This window comes from Saccostrea echinata, unplaced genomic scaffold, assembly GCF_033153115.1.
Source record: "Saccostrea echinata isolate AGI-Se365-2 ecotype Australia unplaced genomic scaffold, CSIRO_AGI_Sech_v1 ptg000023l, whole genome shotgun sequence".
NCBI classification, from domain to species: Eukaryota; Metazoa; Mollusca; class Bivalvia; order Ostreida; family Ostreidae; genus Saccostrea; species Saccostrea echinata.
The window spans coordinates 9,643,013-9,662,129 of record NW_026889772.1 but is presented as its reverse complement, the minus strand read 5'-3'; the positions used below and the strand labels follow the sequence as shown (position 1 = coordinate 9,662,129).

Sequence of the window (19,117 nt, the reverse complement as noted above, 5' to 3'; positions counted from 1 at the left end):
ATATTTATGTCATTCTGAAATTAAATTTGAATACAAAGATTTTTTTTTCAATTTGTTACAAAGATTTATAAAAAGAAAAAAAAATTGTAATCTTGATGCAACATTTTTAATAAGGTTTCTGCTAGACTCTTAGATTTGTAGGGACTATCTACCATAATTTATTTTTTTTTAAATACTTTCTTTTTTTTTCTTCTTTAGATTCAATGTCAGACTGGTTTTAAGCTGCAATTCATATGGACAACGGGCATGCTAATTCCAATACCAACCCCCCCCCCCCCCCCCCCCAGTATAATTAGGTTTAATTAATTAGTTTATTATACAATATCAAACTAGTTTATTATACAATATCAAATTAGTTCTAATTACTTTTCACCAAATTCATTTTAAAAGTTAGGCTAGCCCACAAAAACTATTTAATCCAACATGGCTGATTCCTCTGCCCAATTCCCAAGAGACATAGATAACATCTGCTTGATCAGAGATGCTCTACCAGTTAGCTCCTCACACTAAACTCATTAATTTCTCTCTAATTTGACATGCAATTTTCTGTTATCAAAATTCTCCTTGACCAGTGCTTGATAATTACACCCATGGGAGAGGTGGAATTTCTCTTGTAACATTATATTTCTTATAGATTGCTGTAAAGTATATAATGAAAAAAATAAGTATTTTCTTGATTTTAACATTTTTTGATAAGGATACTGCAACACTTTTACATTTTTTGGGATTGTGTAATTTAATTTTAAATTGTGTTTTTTTAAAATTTCACTTAAATTAAAGGTCACAGTGACCTTGAAATAGGTCGCGACACACCTTCTACCTAAGAGGCATAAATTGGCCAAGTTTGATGATTCTAAGTCTAATAGTTTTCTAGTTATCAGCCGGACAGAATTTTTCCATATTTGGCCATAGCATCTTAATTAAAGGTCAGAACGACCTACTTTTAGTGCGTGACACACCTTCTACCCAAGAAGTATCAGCTGACAAAGTTTGATAATCCTAGGCTTAATAGTATTAAAGTTATGAGCCGGACACGAGAAAAGCTAACAGACAGACAGACGGATGGACATGAACGCCATAACATAATACGTCCCGTCTAAAGACGGGCGTATAAAAAGTCATTCAGATCAGATGTGTATACATTAAGATATACATGTAAATGGAATACTTTAGATTCTCATGACTTCACAAAATATTAAAGCCAACATGGACAAAATTATTGCTTAAATCAATTTGAAAAGCATATCTAGTGCCTTAGTTTAAACTTCTGGATACATAAAACAATATGTTTCCAGACTTGTCAATATTAATCGTCATTATTATAAATCATTCGTTAAGCCCATATTCATTGTTTTTTAACTATGACTTACGCATGAATATTCATGACTTGTCCGGGACTACAGAAGCCACACTGACTGCCATTATACTGGGCGAGGCGTTTAGGGACAGACTGATCACTGGTAGAATCAATGCCTTCAATGGTGGTTATCTCCCACCCATCACAGGAGAACAGGGGCACCAAGCACTAAAAAAAAAACAAAACAAAACAAAGGACTTCTACATATGTTCTATACATACTGGAAACAGAATTCATTATCTACAGATTTGTTATAGTACTCATGTATAAATATATATATGATATATTGACAATACACAGGAACTATGAAAATAAAGTTACAAAACATATATTTGAAAGTATTAAGTAAATATATTCTATAGTATTATTGCTTTTTCATTTATATGATAAATCTTGGACTACAACACAGCACAAAGAGACTTTTGTGACTTGAACTTTAAAAATTTGTTATTTAATAACAAATTTGAACCTACTGAATTCACGGCGTAGGTTTGTCTTTCCATTGTTATTGGCTCATACAGTTTAGCTTGTACCAGACACGTCCCACACCCCCCTTCCTTGCACATATACTTAGTTCCCATGGAAATTCTGGAATCTCGTAGGAAGGAATTCAATGTTGAGGACCCAGAATACTCACTTCCAACTGTAAATAAAATCTTGTAAATGTTAGTCAATAACTAAAATTTGTGTGTTCTGTATATCTTTTATGTTTCACGACATTATATAATTTTGTTTGGTAAATGAATCATTATATCATTACACATATAATTACCTGAGTAAGATTTCCCATTAACAGTGACTGTAATGCTGGACTCCACACCGTTGGAACACCTGAACTTGAAGAAATGTCCACAAGATTGGCAGGTACCCATAAAAATGCCATTTTTCAAGTTGCGTTTTTGAGGAATATGTCTGTAAACAATTTGAAAGATATTATCACCTTTTGGACGATATAATTTACTGAAAATTCATACCATTTCATATTAAGTATTGCATTCAAACTTCAGGGATCGTAAATTAGCTTAGTTTTCTATTGTATGGTATATACTCCCAGAATTATTGAAGGGGCATGACAGTAATTAAATGTTGTAGAGTATATACTGTCAAAGAGTGGTGGGTGGGGGATCATAGCACAGCCTCCCTTGCTCACCGCCTTCCTCTTTTCCTACGGACCTGTCATTCGCTGTCTTCTAAATTTTCTACTGGCAGACCTTTGACCACATATTTTTGGACTCCCTACATATTTTAATATTTCACTACAAACTTTAATTAAAATTAATTACAGCATTAGGTAATATCGATATGAAATTGTATAATTTGTGGCACAGATGGAGGTCGAGATGGGGGGAGGGGGCGGAATTAAAAAATAAAAAACAAGTGACATTGACTGTGTAGCAAATGAATAACCATTCTGTATCTATGACAATCTTCTCCTGAATACATTTTATAAGTAAAATACTTAGATACATACAAGGCTGAACAAACTGGACAGCTCAGCGACTCCCTCATCTTCTCCATTTTTTTTAATCACATGACCAGTTAGTGGAGAAGAGTTGCCTGCTCTTGGTTCAATGATAATTGTTCTACGTCAGTTGAACGTAGAAATAACAAATCAGTGTATTTAATTCTGATGGTAAAATGAAATTCTCTGCAGAACAGCTGTCAGAAAGAGCTAGAAAGGCCTATTATGCTATAAAAACTAATTTTCCAGCTAATATAAATTTTTCTGTTGAGACAATATTAAAACTTTATAGATCTATGATTACTCCAATTTTAACTTATGGTTCTGAAATTTGGATTGCTGACTACAAATGTGATTTATTTCCCATTTGAAAAAATACAACGCCAGATATTTAAAGACATCCTGGGTGTTCATAGAAAATCATCTAATATTGTTGTTCTATACGAGTTGGGACAGTTCCAACTATTTTATTCAGGTTATGAAAATATGTTTAAATTTTATTCAAGATTGAAAAATTTAGAGTCAGAGAATGAGCATCAGAACCAATTAGTGGTGTCTGCATTTAAGGAAGATAAAACATATCTTGGCAAAGAAAACCTTTTACTCTTCAACAGAAATTGTCTTTATCCTCATTGGACCAGTCTGATTAAAACCAGCCCCCTTCTCCTTTCACTCGTCGAGTGAAAGGAGAAGGGGGGCTGGTTTTAATAAGACTGCTCATTGGACATACCACATAAAATTTTAAGAGTCTGACATAAATTAGAGGAGCACTATAGGAACAAAATCTGTGAACAGTTAAAGAACATTTCTAAATCAGATTCTGGAAAATTAACTTTTTATAGTAATATAATAAATTTATAAATTACAGAACTACCTACAATTACCATTGAAGAAATCTGAAAGAACAATCCTAACAAAACTAAGAATTAGTGCTCATACACTACATATTGAAATAGGGAGATACTCAAGGCCACCTATTCCTAGAGAAAAACGTGTATGCCATGCTTGTAAACTTTTTATTGAAAATCAAAAACATTTTATACTTTATTGTCCTAGTTATGATCAGTATAGATTACAGTATTGTGATATATTTAATGCTCAATGTTACATGAAGGAAAACCTATTATTGACATCATCAACCCTCCAAGTATTAAAATTGCTAGAAGAGTATGTAACTTTCTGAAAAAATGCTTTAATATTAGAAAAGAAAAAACTTCAACATAACTGATATGCTTACTGGAATAATTTTATTGATTTTATGTATGTTATTGTTTATTGTATTCATGACTATATGCCAATGTATGATGGTGTTGTCAATAAGTAAAATTGAATTGAAAATTGAAATATTAAATTAATATGCTTATGAAGAATATTGTTAAATTAAAATGATCAAAATCAAATAAAATTAGAAATACTTTAAATATTTTTATCAGACAAATATGTGGACAATTTTCATTTCCGAACCAATCAAGCCGAAAGTTAGAATAGTCCGAGTCTCGGGACAAGCCCTCGGCACACCGGGTCCGTAGGACAATATCATTTTAACGATGGAATGTTTTATCTTCATCAAGTCGTTACAAATCTTTAGGTTAAAATAAAGTCAATTTATTTTCACTAGCAATAAAAACTACCACATATAAACGTTGACCGTTGAGGGATCTGACTAGAAAATTATATAGCATTTATCCCCCCCCCCCCACCCAGTTCCTGGCAGGTACGCTTGGACGTTTTTCAAATTGAGGGAAGGGGGGGGGGGGTCATAGGCGAGACCAATGAGAATGCAGTACTATGATATATTGGTCACATTTCATCGAATTCAAATATTTGCAAAATCAACACATCTTTCTATTTTTTCATCTACTTGCGAGTTAAAAAGTTTTAAAGTAAAAAAAATCTTCCATTGAACCTGGCTTTTCAAATCATGCAACAATGAACATCAGTCACATTATGGCAGACTCCTGGGGCCAGTTTTATAAAACAACTAGCACCCAAGACAAAAATTTAACTCTGCCAATAACTTTCTACTTTACATAAATTTGAAAACGGTTTTATTCTTTTTAAAAACAATTTAGAGTGGTATTTTTATGTTTACAATTTAATTTTTGCAAAAATTTATAATCAACTTAAGGTTTTGGTTTTAGTTGTACATGCAAGTTCTTGAGCAAAACGGGCCCCTGACCTCATCCAGTTGAAATATTCCAAATGCCGATTCATGCCACTCACCAACTGAAACATGCTCCAAAACATTTGCTTGAGGCAGTTACGACACTAGGTGATCTAAACATCTAATACTTGACTTGAATATCACTATGACCAAATGATTTTGGCCAAGATTTCAAGTTCTATATAGTTCAAGCCATAATTTTGATCCCATATTGTGCCCCTTAATTAAAGAGAGTTTGGGATATTCTGCCATCATAGCAAAAATGAAAGATAAAACTAAAATATCCAATTTTTATTTGACATAATTAATGAATTCTGTTACTACAACAAAATTGTTCTTTCCGTCGTACTTCCTTGCGATGTATATTTTTCATCAAAAAACAGACTGTCCAATAAATGACCTGCTTTGGTCTTTCAAAATTAAATAGTGGCATGATTTTGTCATTTCTCTTTAAATTTGAATTAAATAGAAGCTGATGGGATCTTAAGGTTCCTAAGTTCAGCAAATTTCACTTCTTTCCACCGGCTTTTTGTGCAGCTTTGGTCACTTTGCCTTGAGCAGCCTCCTGCTTCTCGACCTCCTTGATGACACCGACAGCAACGGTCTGCCTCATGTCACGTACAGCAAAACGTCCCAAAGGTGCGTACTTGGAGAATGGCTCAACACACATTGGTTTGCTGGGAATCATAAGGACCATAGCAGCATCTCCGCTCTTGATCATTTTGGGGGCCTCTTCTAGAACTTTTCCACTACGACGATCGCATTTCTCTCTGATTTCAACAAATTTGCAGGCAATGTGAGCAGTGTGACAATCAAGGACTGGTGCATATCCGTTCTTAATCTCACCTGGGTGGTTCAGGATAATGACCTAAAATAATACAAGGATACATTAAGCATTTAGGTCTCAGCTAACAAAATGAAGTATTGCAATACCTAACCTACGTAAACAAAATCACACTTGAGTGTGAACAGGACAACACCCTCTTGTCCAAATACCCGGTATTAGCTCGTATGTTCATGACAACAATCAGAGCTACTATTTCCAAATTACATTTACAGCTCAGACTTTAACAAATGCCATAGCCTTGCCCAAATTACCTTAGTCAAGGGAATCTTTACAAAGTATATACAAAAACATTTTACTTTGGAATTCTGAGCTAAACCTTGTCCAAATCAGCTTTATTCAGAATCATGAAACTATTCAGTCAAAAAAGATACAATTATGTCAAGTGTTTGCCTTCAATGTTTTTCAATAACAAAACTATGGCTTCAAATTGACCCAGTGGTTCTTGAGAAGAAGTTGAATATGTTGAAAGTGTACAGATTGATGCTGAAGCGTTATCAGAAAGCTCAGGTAAGCTTAAAAAAAGCAGCTAATCATACATATCCACAACCCTCCAATTTTTTTGCAGCAGATACTGAAACTTTACCAATATCAATTCATTGTTTGTTTATGGTCCATTAGTCAATATCTATTATCCTTACCTGGGCGAGGAAGTTCTTGGCACCCTTGGGTGGATCATTCTTGCTGTCTCCACAAACATTTCCACGACGGATTTCCTTGACAGAGACATTCTTAATGTTGAAACCAACATTGTCACCTGGCAGAGCTTCTGGGAGGGATTCATGGTGCATTTCAACAGATTTGACCTCAGTGGTGATGTTGGGTGGAGCAAAAGTGACAACCATTCCTGGTTTCAAAATACCAGTTTCCACTCGACCAACTGGCACAGTTCCAATACCTGAATTCAAAATCAATAAATTTATAGCCAGTAAGCTTCTTGGAGTAACCCCCCCTTTTTTTTTTTTTTTTATTGAAATGCTCCGTTTCTCTTTCGACAGAATCTAACATTGAATAACAACAAAAGTTAAGTGATTATATTTCCAAAAATTGCACAACTGCCCATTCAAGGACAGGTTTATAATTTACCTCCAATCTTGTATACATCCTGGAGTGGAAGACGAAGGGCCAAATCTGTAGGCCTCTTTGGTGGCAGGATGGCATCCAAAGCCTCCATCAGAGTTTTTCCTTTAGCATTTCCCTCCTTCCTTTCAATATCCCAACCAGAGTACCAGGACATTTTGTCTGAAGGTTCAATCATGTTGTCTCCATGCCATCCAGAAATTGGCACAAATGGCACAGCCTTTGGATTGTATCCGATCTTCTTAATGTACTTCTCTACCTCACCCTTGATTTCTGCGAAACGTTTCTGAATTGAATAAATTTCAAAATAACATTTTTTACCCAATGCAGCCATATCATAGGAAAGTAAAAAGCAGTATTGTAGTTCATGTAGCTGGTTTACCTCACTGTATGCTGGCTCAGTGCTGTCCATTTTGTTGACACCAACAATAAGCTGTTTCACACCCAAGGTGAAAGCCAACAGAGCGTGCTCACGAGTTTGTCCGTTGGGAGAGATACCTGCTTCAAATTCTCCTGTACCGGCTGCGATGATCAACACGGCACAATCAGCCTGTGATGTTCCTATAAAAATCAGACAGTAATAGGTTAAATCCTGATAAAGGCTTTTCTCTGCCTTCAATATAGAAAGAACCATGCAATATATTGCCACCTACACAAACGATCTAAATTTAGGAATACAGCAACAAATGTCAACTTCTTTAATTATGAATACAACCTATTTAAGAGTGCACATATCCTAATGAATACTTATCCCATCACTTGTTCTTAATATTTTTTTTAAACTCTTCTTAATTTTTTTAATTTGGGAACACTTTCACTTTATTTTGAGAAATTGCAGCTTATTTTTCAATTGAATGGGACCAAAATTTGCTCCAAATCGGCCTTTAAAAAATCATTGGCAGATGGCAAGTGTTACTTCCCTGAAGAATTAATTTTTAATGACTTGCTCATATCAAACAACTACCTTATCAGGATGCTTTTAAAATTACTGAATAGTTGCATGCATCTCATCAATGACACTATGCAGGGTTTTCTTGAAAGTTTAACAGCAAAGACAACGAATGGCAATAGTATACCTGTGATCATGTTCTTGATGAAATCTCTGTGGCCAGGAGCATCAATAATGGTGATGAAGTATTTAGTGGTTTCAAACTTCCACAGTGCAATATCAATGGTAATACCACGTTCACGTTCAGCCTTCAGTTTGTCCAACACCCAGGCATACTTGAAGGAACCTTTTCCCATCTGGAAAATTTCAAATTAAATATGTACTTCACTATTTAGCTCAACAAATGTTTGGGTTTTTTAAAACCTTGGTCAGGGTTTTCAACTTCTGAAACTAAAAGGTTTAACTATTTTGCTTAGGGTCTCTGGGTGCAAAGTTCCCCTAGCAAACATATTATTAACTGCTTCCAAGCAATATGGTGTCTCAAGAGAGTACTTTTAAATAATAGTTACTCGGTGTTGTAAGCAATAATTCAAGCCTTCAGGAATTACCCTTAATGGGTTTTAAAACAGAAACAAAACCACAAAGGAAACCGCATGAATTTTTGAAGTATACCTCAGATGCTTCCTTTTCAAACTTTGCAATAGTTCTCTGGTCAATACCACCACACTTGTAGATGAGATGGCCTGTGGAAGTTGATTTTCCAGAGTCGACATGACCAATGACGACAATGTTGATGTGCACCTTTTCTTTACCCATTGTTGCTCCTTATTTTTATTCTCTTGATCCTGAATATTAACAAGAAAAATATCATTGCATCAGTATTCAAATGTACTAGTGCTCACCAGCCGAGAAGAAAAACACAAAGTTTCAACAACTTACTGAGGCCAATTAATAGATTAGCTTCTGACAGATAAAAAAAATTTATGCTTGTAATAATGGCACCCCCAGATAATACAATGGCTATCAATAACAACTTGCATGTTCTACACTTGATCAAAGTTGCCTCACGATTTTCACTCAAAATATATGTTTAACTTTAGGACAAATAACAATTCAAACACATCCCTTTTTATAAGAAGTACAACCAACGAAGAAATCCTTATCATACACTTAAAATAACTTTTTACTACTCGCACATGGCGACATGCAATATTCCAAGATGGCCGCCGTCGTGAACACGTGTGAGATAAACACGATATTCTACAACTTGACTAAACTTACATAATTCATAGAGATGGTTTCACTTTTTCTGTACAACCTGACAATGTTTTTCAGTTTATTTGGAATTCTGAGTTGGAATTAGTTGGCATAACCAGCCCTCCTCCCTTTTTTCCAAGCTTATCAAGACAATGATACGCAACACCTCTGTCATTACTTGTAAATAACCTTCATTTCCAAAAATGGCTTTTCATAAAGGAAGGCATTTACTATATAAATATATATTACACGATACAAACAGTGCAACGTTAAATATACCGACAGTCGGACACACAAGGCAATATGTCAGCTTTATCAATGCCCGTTCGAAATGTCGAGACAGGGAATAACTACCGTTAGGAAAATAAAGTGTTGAACTTAAGTGTGGCAATTAAATTTCAGGAATACATACACTAAGACACCAATTATATAAGGCATGAATATTACACTTTTCTGTTTTATCATGATGAAATTTCAAGATGGCGACAGAAATTGTTTCAGCCGGCTACCATTTTTTTGAAAGAGAAAAATTTCATTAACTAAGTATACATGAAGACTGAAGATCACAAAAACTAACAAATTACGTGTTGGTAAAAAAATAAGATTAAAAAAGTTATTGGATGTCATTTACATAATTAGATTTTAGTCGGATTTATACACACATTCCACGTTGTACTTACTCTCTCAATCAGCCACAGCAAAAAGGAAAGAGAGTGGGCAGTCACGTGTTGAAAACGTCACGGCAGAGGATTTGCACGGTGTTACTAAAAGCCCGAAAATGGGAAAATAAGTCAATCGTTGTTTATAGATCAAAATATTAATTTACTTCGATCAATGAAAGTATGTTTAACATTGATCATTAATGAGACTGCTATATATAGATAGTCAAAGCAGCTGATAATTTTAGGAAGAGCTCAGTATTACTTGATTAATCTTGCTATTATTATCAGTATTATTATCTGAAAACCACCGTACCATTGTTTACATTGACTTTATGAAATTATATCATATACTTCTTAAAAATTACTAAATATAACACTTAAACTTTGTACTTAAATGAGTGTTTAATAAGATGTAAGTTTATACATTGTATTTTTTATTAAATTATATGAAAAGGTTATAACGGGTTATTAAAAATACCATGCAGATGCCGTAAAAATATATAAATAACTTTTCCTTAGATCACTCAAATGTTTTCAATTATGGTTCAGTCATAACAAAAGAAAAACACGTGCATGGCCCTGACTAATTGCACAATAGGCAAGCATATGATCGATCATTGATCGGTGGCGGATCCGGTGGGAAGGGGGGTGGGGTTACAAAAATATACTATAGTTTGCTATAGTTAACTCTACTGTAAACTATAGTTAATTATAGTGATAACTTTGTCACTATGAAAACATGCATATAATTAACTATAGTGATAATTAACTTTTTTCACTTTGACTTACTATAGTGATCAATATGAAAACTTTCATTTACTGTAGTAATCAGTCAAATGTACTTTATATCATTATTTATAAGATGATATCTATATATCTCGTTTGATGTACTTAATGACATTAATTAATATAATGTGACTTACAAACATAATTGAAGAAGACCAATGAAAATGAAAGACAAACATTATTCATTTTAGACATGTTTTGCCAGTAGAAGTCATTGAATAACATAAGGTATAAAAAGTAGCAAACTAGAAAATAAATAGAGGATATTCAATATTTTGTAGATGAATATGGAATTTATTTCACGAGTGGGACAGGATTTTTTGATATTTTCACGAGTGCGAAGCACGAGTGAAAATGTAAAAAAAAAATCCTGTCTCATGAAATAAATTACATATTCATCTACAAAACATTGAATTTTCTGTTTATTACATTTTCTTTGATTTTCCCTTTGCCTCTGTCTTTTCTTAACACAGTGTCATAGGCTAGACGTCATAGTTGAGCGGTTGAAACGTCATAGCTTAGAAGTTGTGTGATTGAAAACATTACATAGCATGGATTTTAGCAACATATTTGGGAAGAAATTTTCAGTTTTAGCTCTATCAAGATGCTTAGTTACTTTCTCTATTTTATGGCAGGCCAGAAATTATCTTTTACTTACTTTGATATCCTTTCACACTGTGAGAGAATATCATTTTTGGTATCCTTTCACACTGTGAGAGAATATCACTTTTATTCAATGAATAAATCACAGTATTTCACTGTTGAAAATGTAATAAAATTCAAAATAAATTGTGTTGCACGCAATTAAAGTACATGGGAATTGTTGGAAATGACATCAACAAATATCTTTGGTAAAATGAGAAAATCTGCAAAACTGGAAAATACCTATAGATCTATATTGTGAAATTAAATGAGACTTCTATTACAGAACATTGTACACTGCAGACCCTTGATAAGCTAAAATTTTCAGCTATATTAATGGTTATTTATCATATTTAAGTACATAATTTTTTTGGTAATATGGAGACAAATATCAAAATTTCATTATACTTGAATGTGTACTTACAGGGTACTGTCCTACGGCGCACGATCAAAACATCCAGGTTCCATTAGATAATTATTTCGAAATAAAAGTATTTACATATAATATGGTTGGGTTAAAAATTATCATATTTTTAATCCACTATCGATTATGTCGTCATTTGGAAAATTTCAAGGCTTTTACTTAATTACAACACACACAAAAATGGCGACGTTTGACGACGTTCGGCGCACCGGAGAGCAGTTCGGTTTTATTTTGATGTAGCAGTGGCGCCTTATAAGAGACTTTAAAAACTACAGAAGAAAAAGAAAAAAAAATGGGGACAACTTCAAAAAATAATCTGACAAGCCAACGTGGGTATGTTCTTGTGTATATTCTCTTAAGTGTGTGTAGCAAGCGTCATTTTTATTTTGTTTTTCTCATTGTTATTTTTCTTCCTAATTTTGAATTAATGTCTGTTATTGCTGTAAATCTTCTGCATTTGTTCTTTAATTATTTTTCCTGTAAATTCAACCATATTTTGTCGCTTTTTCTCTCTCATACATACATATTGTACAAATCCATTAGACTTCTTCTGTATAATTAGAACGTCATTCATTTGTGTGAATTGACATGATTTCTAACTTAACATGCATGTCAATTTCAAATATATTTTTTTAAGCAGCTTCAAACCGTGTTATGTAGCTATCTAATAAGGGTCTGTCATCTTTATCATCATAATAAGGAAACGGATTAGTATAAGTTTTCAAACTTGTTTCCGAATCCTTTTTGATTTTTTTTTGTACTACGTATCTGTATCTTCTGCTCGTCATTTTCAAATAAAATATGGTTTAAACTAAAACAAAAAAACTGTCCAAATTCTGTACTTGCCAGGGGTGGGGGAGGGGGCAACAACATCTAAATGAAAATTTACTATAGCAAAATACTATACTCAGAAAAAAGCCCCCCCCCCCCGTTCAGCGGGCCTGAATAGGGTACCAGTCATAGTTCTCCAGGGGGAAAAATGTTCAAAGACAATGAGGTATTAGTGAACAAAAATCACTGTTGTTTAGTCACATTGGGGAATTCCTTGCAATTCCATTGGGATCGGATTCCTTGCAAATAATGTTTTCAATTACTTTCTTGGTCTAATTTAATGTTAGGAATACTTAAACCTATTTCAAGTTGTGCCATTCACTATAAATATCCGTTCATTCCATATTCCATCAAAGAATAAATCACTCTAACTGCAGAAAACTACCCTAGAAATGGAACTCTTCAGTGAGCAATGTTTAGAGCTTCCCCATGCATAAAGCTCGGGTGATTATGATCAACAAGAGTGTAATGGATATATGCCGAATACTGTTCTATATGTAAAATTATCAGACTGTTTTACGAAATGAAGAAAAATGGGTTTACAATGGAAAAGAACTTGAAATAGTAGATAGATTCAGTTATCTATGAATGTGTTTCAATTATAATGGTAAATTTAATATAACTCAAAAGCACGTAGCTGAACAGGGAAGAAAAGCATTTTATGCGTTGAACAAAAAATTCTGCAACTTTGATTTTAATGTCGAAACTCAAATATCACTTTTTGAAATGTATGTATGTAGTATTCTTAATTATGGAGCAGAGGTGTGGGGATTTCATAAAGCTCCAGATGTAGAAAAAATACAAAGTCTCTTTTGTAAAAAGTTACTTCGTTTAAAAAAAAGTGCCTGTAACAATCTTGTGTATTTCGAACTTGGAAGAATGCCTATGAGGGAATCTAGAAAATTGAAAATTATAAAATATTTTTTGAAACTAAAGGGGACACAAAATATTCTACTAAAATCATGCTTGGAAGAAAGATTAAGGAATAATGATAGTTGGATCAGAGATATTCAAAATGAACTTAATAAACTGGGACTTGGCTATATATTTGATGCAGATTTCAATGATAATACTTACATGTTAGTAAAACAAAGATTCCTTGAGGTGAATAATCATACTATGATTTCTAATATTTGTAGCAATGCCCGTAGCCCGCTATACCAACATTTGGTTGATAATTTTGGTATACAATATTACTTGCGTAAACCTATTAATTATATGTACAAAATACAAATTGCTAGAATTAGACTATCTGCACATAATCTAAATGTTGAAACTGGTAGATATGTTAATGAAATTAGAAAAAACAGATTATGTAAAATGTGCTCTTTGAATGTTATCGAAGACGAATTTCATTTTATTTTACAATGTCCTTTTTATCATGACCTTAGATCTAAGTATTTGAAAAAGTATTATTATAAGAAATCCAGTGTTTGGAAATTAATTCAACTTCTAAGTGTACAAAATATAAAGGAACTTTGTAACCTTGGAAAATATTTATATCAAGCTTCCACTAGAAGAATGAAACATTTGTAAATTTTTAGTGTTTTATAATTACAGATGCCTGTTAGAAAACACGTCCTACATAGTTTACTTGCTATTTATTGATTATGCTCACTCTCATATTGTTATATTTTACAATATTGTATATATGTTTATATATGTAATCTGATGTGTCGTATGACGCAAAGAAATAAAGAACTTGTACATATGAGACCTGAAACCATCTAATAAGTAGACAAAAGAAAAGAGAAAGTTTTTTTTTCTTTAGACAGTAAAATCAGTGAGTGAACTCTTTTGTTTCATTCATTCAATGGCATGCAGTCGTTTGGCTTAGCAGGAACTATGGACAGTGGTTAGGTGATGATGGATTTTTTTATGATTCGGAATATTTTTTTTTTTTTATTAAGTGCGTTTGACATTGATACAGATACAGTGTTGGATGATATCTTCAAAATGCATTTAAAGTAAAAATGCGGATTTTTATTTTAAAATTTCGATTGGATGATATAATGAAAATCTTGGGTTTTAAAAGTGCGGTCATTGCATGGCGAACAAACCTCGTTAAATGAAGAGATTCGCAGACTGGAGCTTTATCAGAAATGGATTTAAATTGGCTTATTCACAGTGCTGTATCAAAAATGCTTTGCAAAAAACGGAATGTAAAGTGTTACTTTTGAGGAAGGTTAAAACTCCAGTTTCTTCTTGGATTTGCTATTTTTAACAACTTAATTTGCGCGCGTTCGCTTTCCCTGAATTTTTTCTCCCTACCTTTTTTGGGGGGTTTCTGGACAAATTAAACCTTGATTTCACTCGATCTAGTTGTGTTTTAACTACTGTCCGATTTTGTTATCACTGCCGTCCGATAATATATTATTGGACTGCTAATTATTATTATCGGACGGCTACAGGTAAATTTTTAGACTGCAAGACCAAAGGCATGACGTCACAGCAATGTTTTAATCCTTTTTATCTTCCTTTTTTCTGAGATTTCATTTCTTACGAGAACACACATTAAAAATTCATTCCAAAATACACAATATCAAATCAAGGTGACGTCTGCTTGTACAGCTTCCGAAATACAACATTTAGTCCGCAGTCAGGTAAAACCGTATTTGCGTGAACAAAAAGTTTGAGTCGGACATTAAACTTTGAAATAAAGCTTACTGCAGCTTATAGAATTCATATGCATCTATCCGAAATTATTATCAACTTAATTAGGCTCATCTCGCTCCTCATCTCCCGATACGGTGCTTTCCGAGTCCATTTTCAGTAGTACAATACATTATGCACGTATAAACCAGGCACGTTTGAAGCAACTTCAGTTGGGGGGGGGGGGGGCACAATCAAACATTTTCACTTGGGGGGTGGGGGCACTATACCAAAAAGTCAACACAAAAATCCCTTGACAAAAAAAGATCATCAGATGTTATTATTGAGGGACACAAGCATTTAGTAGCTTAGTAGCTATGTTTTCTATAGTATTCTACATATCGGCAAAATTATGGGGGGGGGGGGGGAGCCCCCCTGTATCCCCCGTTTCCTACGGCCATGTAAACAATGACAATGATGAAGAACAACCCTCCCCCTTCCCCTTGATTTTTTGACTGTTTTGAAACGATACGGTTGAATATTAATGTGACAAGTAAATATGCAGAACATATATGTGAATTTTTGTATTTTGATACGAGAAGACAAAGCATGGCTCTAGATGGTACCCTTTTAAAATGAATTTGATAAAATAGAAAATGTAGCAGATTTTATCAGCACTTTAAGTCTAACATTAAAATCCATTTCCTGTTAAATTTATTTTAATCAATCTAACATTTCCTTTGTTCTGTGGATGCATGTTTTTTCCTAGGATTTTTTGGTATGAGAAATAAATTGAGAAGAAACATGGCATGCATGATTTGGAAAGTTCTGATGTCAAGTTTGTATGTCTGTACCTAATACAGCGTGTGAAGGATTTCGCAGGTTGAAATCTTTATACATTGCAGGTTTTATATTAATTTCATATTATTGATTTGATGATTATCATAGATGATTGACATTTTAAATGTTGATGTTAGAGATGTTCGGTTAGATGGATCGCGTCCCCTCCTCCCTTCATCAGCTCACAGTTTGCCACGTCGAGAAGAAGTCATCGGCCCAACAATTAACTGTCTGAAACGAGCAAAGTATGTTTAAATATACTGGTGTTCTTCCCCTGCTTTTGGACTTGATGAAGAAAGTACATTCTCTGTATAGGACCCTTTGTTTTTCGTGTGTAATATTTTACGTCTACGCTATGTGATATGTGATGGTGTTGGAACTTGATTGTCTGTCTGTCTGTTTGTTTGGTGGTCTGTGCAGCGGCAGATTGAGATTGAAAATTCTGCCGTCACTATGACAACCGACCAAATGCAGATATATACCAGCAGAGAAGTACAATTATAATTCACAAACAAATTGGATCCCTTAATTCAAAATGTGATGAGGAATTTATCTAGTTAATTGTATACGATTTTTTTTAAAAAATCTATATAGTATATAGTATTTAAACAGAAGCATTTTCCAGATCCGATCAGTTTATTCTAAAGGACTCCCACGCAACCTTTGGACTGTAACTTCTAAATAGCTGTGATTTGTCTAGCACATACATTTGTGTCTATTTTTGTCAATTACCTGGTACCGATATTTGAAAGCTTGAAAACACTGGTTATGCCTAAAAGGTGTCAAAAAATATTGATTTCTAGACAAATTTGAACTAATGCAAAGTACAGCTAATCACCAAAATTGACGTTATATTATCATCATTATATATTTCTTGAAATATTTATTTATTTAATATAATTATATATTCATCATTACTATAATAATAATTTAATTGTGTCATTTAAAATAGAAATCCTGAATCCGCCTCCTACATTTTATTAATATGCCCTAGCAAAAAAAAAAAAAAAAAAAAAAAAAAAAAAAAAAAAAAATAAATAAATAAATAAAAAATAAATTGGAAAATTGGCTTCGTTTTCAGAATTCATGATGCGTTTGTTTTGCGCAAAACCTGTCTGGTAGCTACAGATCCCGAATTCCCCATTCCCTACACCCCTCCTATTATGTTTTCCCTCGGTTAGCTATACTGAAAATTCATGTCTTACATTAAAACTTATCTATGACTATCAGTCAGTTTTCTCAAAGTAACAATTTTCTTAATGTACCTCTCCATCCCACGTAAGAATTTTTGCTAAGTGGTACAAGAAAGAACAAGAGAAATAGGAGGCCCATGGGCCACAATGCTGATCTGAGTCAAATCGTTCTTACTATCACTTTAATGAGACCAAACGAAGAAACATTTAATCATCTTATAAATAAAATTACGTCCAAGTGTATTTCACAGTACATATAGATCTATAAGATAGAGTCGGTTGATCTTGAAAGAAGAATCCATGTGTCCCTATAGGAAAATCTGTCCCTTTCTAGTTATTGAAAAAGAGTAGGAAATGTGAGAGATTACGAACATACATGCGAGAGAGAGAGAGAGAGAGAGAGAGAGAGAGAGAGAGAGAGATGTACATTACATGAGCATATGTTAGTGAAAAAAGATTTCATGAATATTAATGACCAAACGACGTATATACGGCAATCTGCTACAATAAAAACATCGTTCTAGGAATTTGTAAAACATCCTCGTCATCCAAGCTTTTGTATAGAATGTGAAGATGATGAACAGTGATCAATCTCATATATAAATACAATGGGCAAAACGAATCGTGAACAGGGTAAAAACACGGACCCCTGGAAACACCAGAGGTTAAAAAATACAAATCAATTACCTGCATTATTTTTTGGGAACTGTCAGCTAGAATATGTAACACAACATAAACATCTTGGTGTTATTTTCTCATCCAAGTTAGGCTGGACTGATTACATTGATAGTATTGTCAGTAAAGGCTACAAAAAACTTGGACTTCTCAAGAAACTTAAATTTTCAGTGTCTAGAGATACTTTATCCAAAATTTACGTTTCCTTTATTCGACCACAATTTGAGTATGCATCTGAAGTTTGGTCAGGTTGTTCGTTTGCAGATATTGAAAAACTTGAAAAGGTTCAGTTGAGCGCTGCAAGAATTGTGACAGGTCTGTCAGTATTAGCGTCAAGAAACTCGTTGTATGTTGAAACAGGATGGGAACCTCTTATAATAAGAAGGGACAAAGCTAAACTTTTAACAGTGTTTAAAATCCACAATAACCTAGTTCCTGGTTATTTAAAAAATATAGTACCAGTAGTTAGAAAAACAGTGTTTCAAATTATAATGCTCGTAATTCAAGTAATTATTTTTTACCGAAGTGCAGGCTTGAATTTACTAAATAAGTCATTTGTCCCTGATACTATTCGCAAATGGAATTCATTGAGTAACGAAACAAGGGAAATAACTTCGATAGGAATTTTTAAAAGAAAATTGAATAATAATAGTGACAAGCCTCCCAAGTATCTGTCATACGGCAAAAGGTATTTGAACATTTTACATACAAGATTAAGGCACAATTGTATTTTGAATCATGACTTGTATAGGTGTAACATTATAACGAATCCAAATTGTTCTTGTGGATATAAGGAGGATAGTCATCATTATTTCTTTGTGTGTAGAAAATATCTTGAAGCTAGACGTTTAATGTTGAATGCATTACTTGTAATTAATAATGTAAAAATGTTAAATGTGCATAAACTGTTATGGGGAGATGAATCATTATCTTTGCAGGAAAATGAAAAAAATATTTGGTAATGTTCAAAAATTTATTCAGGATACTGGTCGTTTCAATTAACCTTACATGTACTTGTATTTACTACCTTTTGAAACTATTTAAATATGGTTATTGACGTCATTATAATCATCATTATATCAATTGATATTCTTTAGCAATAATAACTATTGTCTTTGTTCTTCTACGTTCATGTATATATAATATTGTAAAATTGTAAATCTTTGTAAATGTTGTATGGCTATTAAGATTTTATGTATGGGAGAGGACTATCTAAGTTTATAGAACTTGTGTCCAATCCCTTTGACACATTGTCAATAAAATATGTTCAAACCACCAGAGGTGGGATCGTGTGTCTAGGAGGAGTATAGGGTTAGGGTTAGGTCACACCCGCCTTGGGCCCTATCTGTATATTGATCAGGTGGACGGAACAATCCATAGTCAATTTATGCATAAAAGCAATAATGAGCTAACAAATGA

General features: G+C 33.4%; 2 protein-coding genes across 2 annotated transcripts in view; both read right to left on the bottom strand.

The window, feature by feature from the left end:
• The window catches only part of LOC133191168 (xanthine dehydrogenase-like), a 31,254-nt gene extending 28,387 nt beyond the window's left edge, over positions 1-2,867 (bottom strand). Inside the window, exons 1-4 of the mRNA XM_061326888.1 lie at positions 2,829-2,867; positions 2,130-2,269; positions 1,831-2,000; positions 1,371-1,525 (exon numbers count right to left, since the gene is read on the bottom strand). Coding sequence (XP_061182872.1) covers positions 1,371-1,525; positions 1,831-2,000; positions 2,130-2,269; positions 2,829-2,866 — 503 coding nt within the window. The 5' untranslated portion in view covers position 2,867. The remainder of the gene's footprint in view (positions 1-1,370; positions 1,526-1,830; positions 2,001-2,129; positions 2,270-2,828) is intronic.
• A 2,392-nt stretch (positions 2,868-5,259) lies between these two features.
• Positions 5,260-9,839, bottom strand: LOC133191165 (elongation factor 1-alpha). The gene is made up of 7 exons (XM_061326885.1): positions 9,734-9,839; positions 8,469-8,641; positions 7,984-8,152; positions 7,290-7,468; positions 6,914-7,193; positions 6,469-6,725; positions 5,260-5,851 (listed from the first exon to the last, which is right to left on the bottom strand). The coding sequence occupies exons 2-7, from the start codon at positions 8,610-8,612 to the stop codon at positions 5,492-5,494; spliced, it is 1,389 nt and encodes a 462-aa protein (XP_061182869.1). The 5' UTR covers positions 8,613-8,641; positions 9,734-9,839; the 3' UTR covers positions 5,260-5,491.
• Between the last annotated feature and the right edge of the window lie 9,278 nt (positions 9,840-19,117).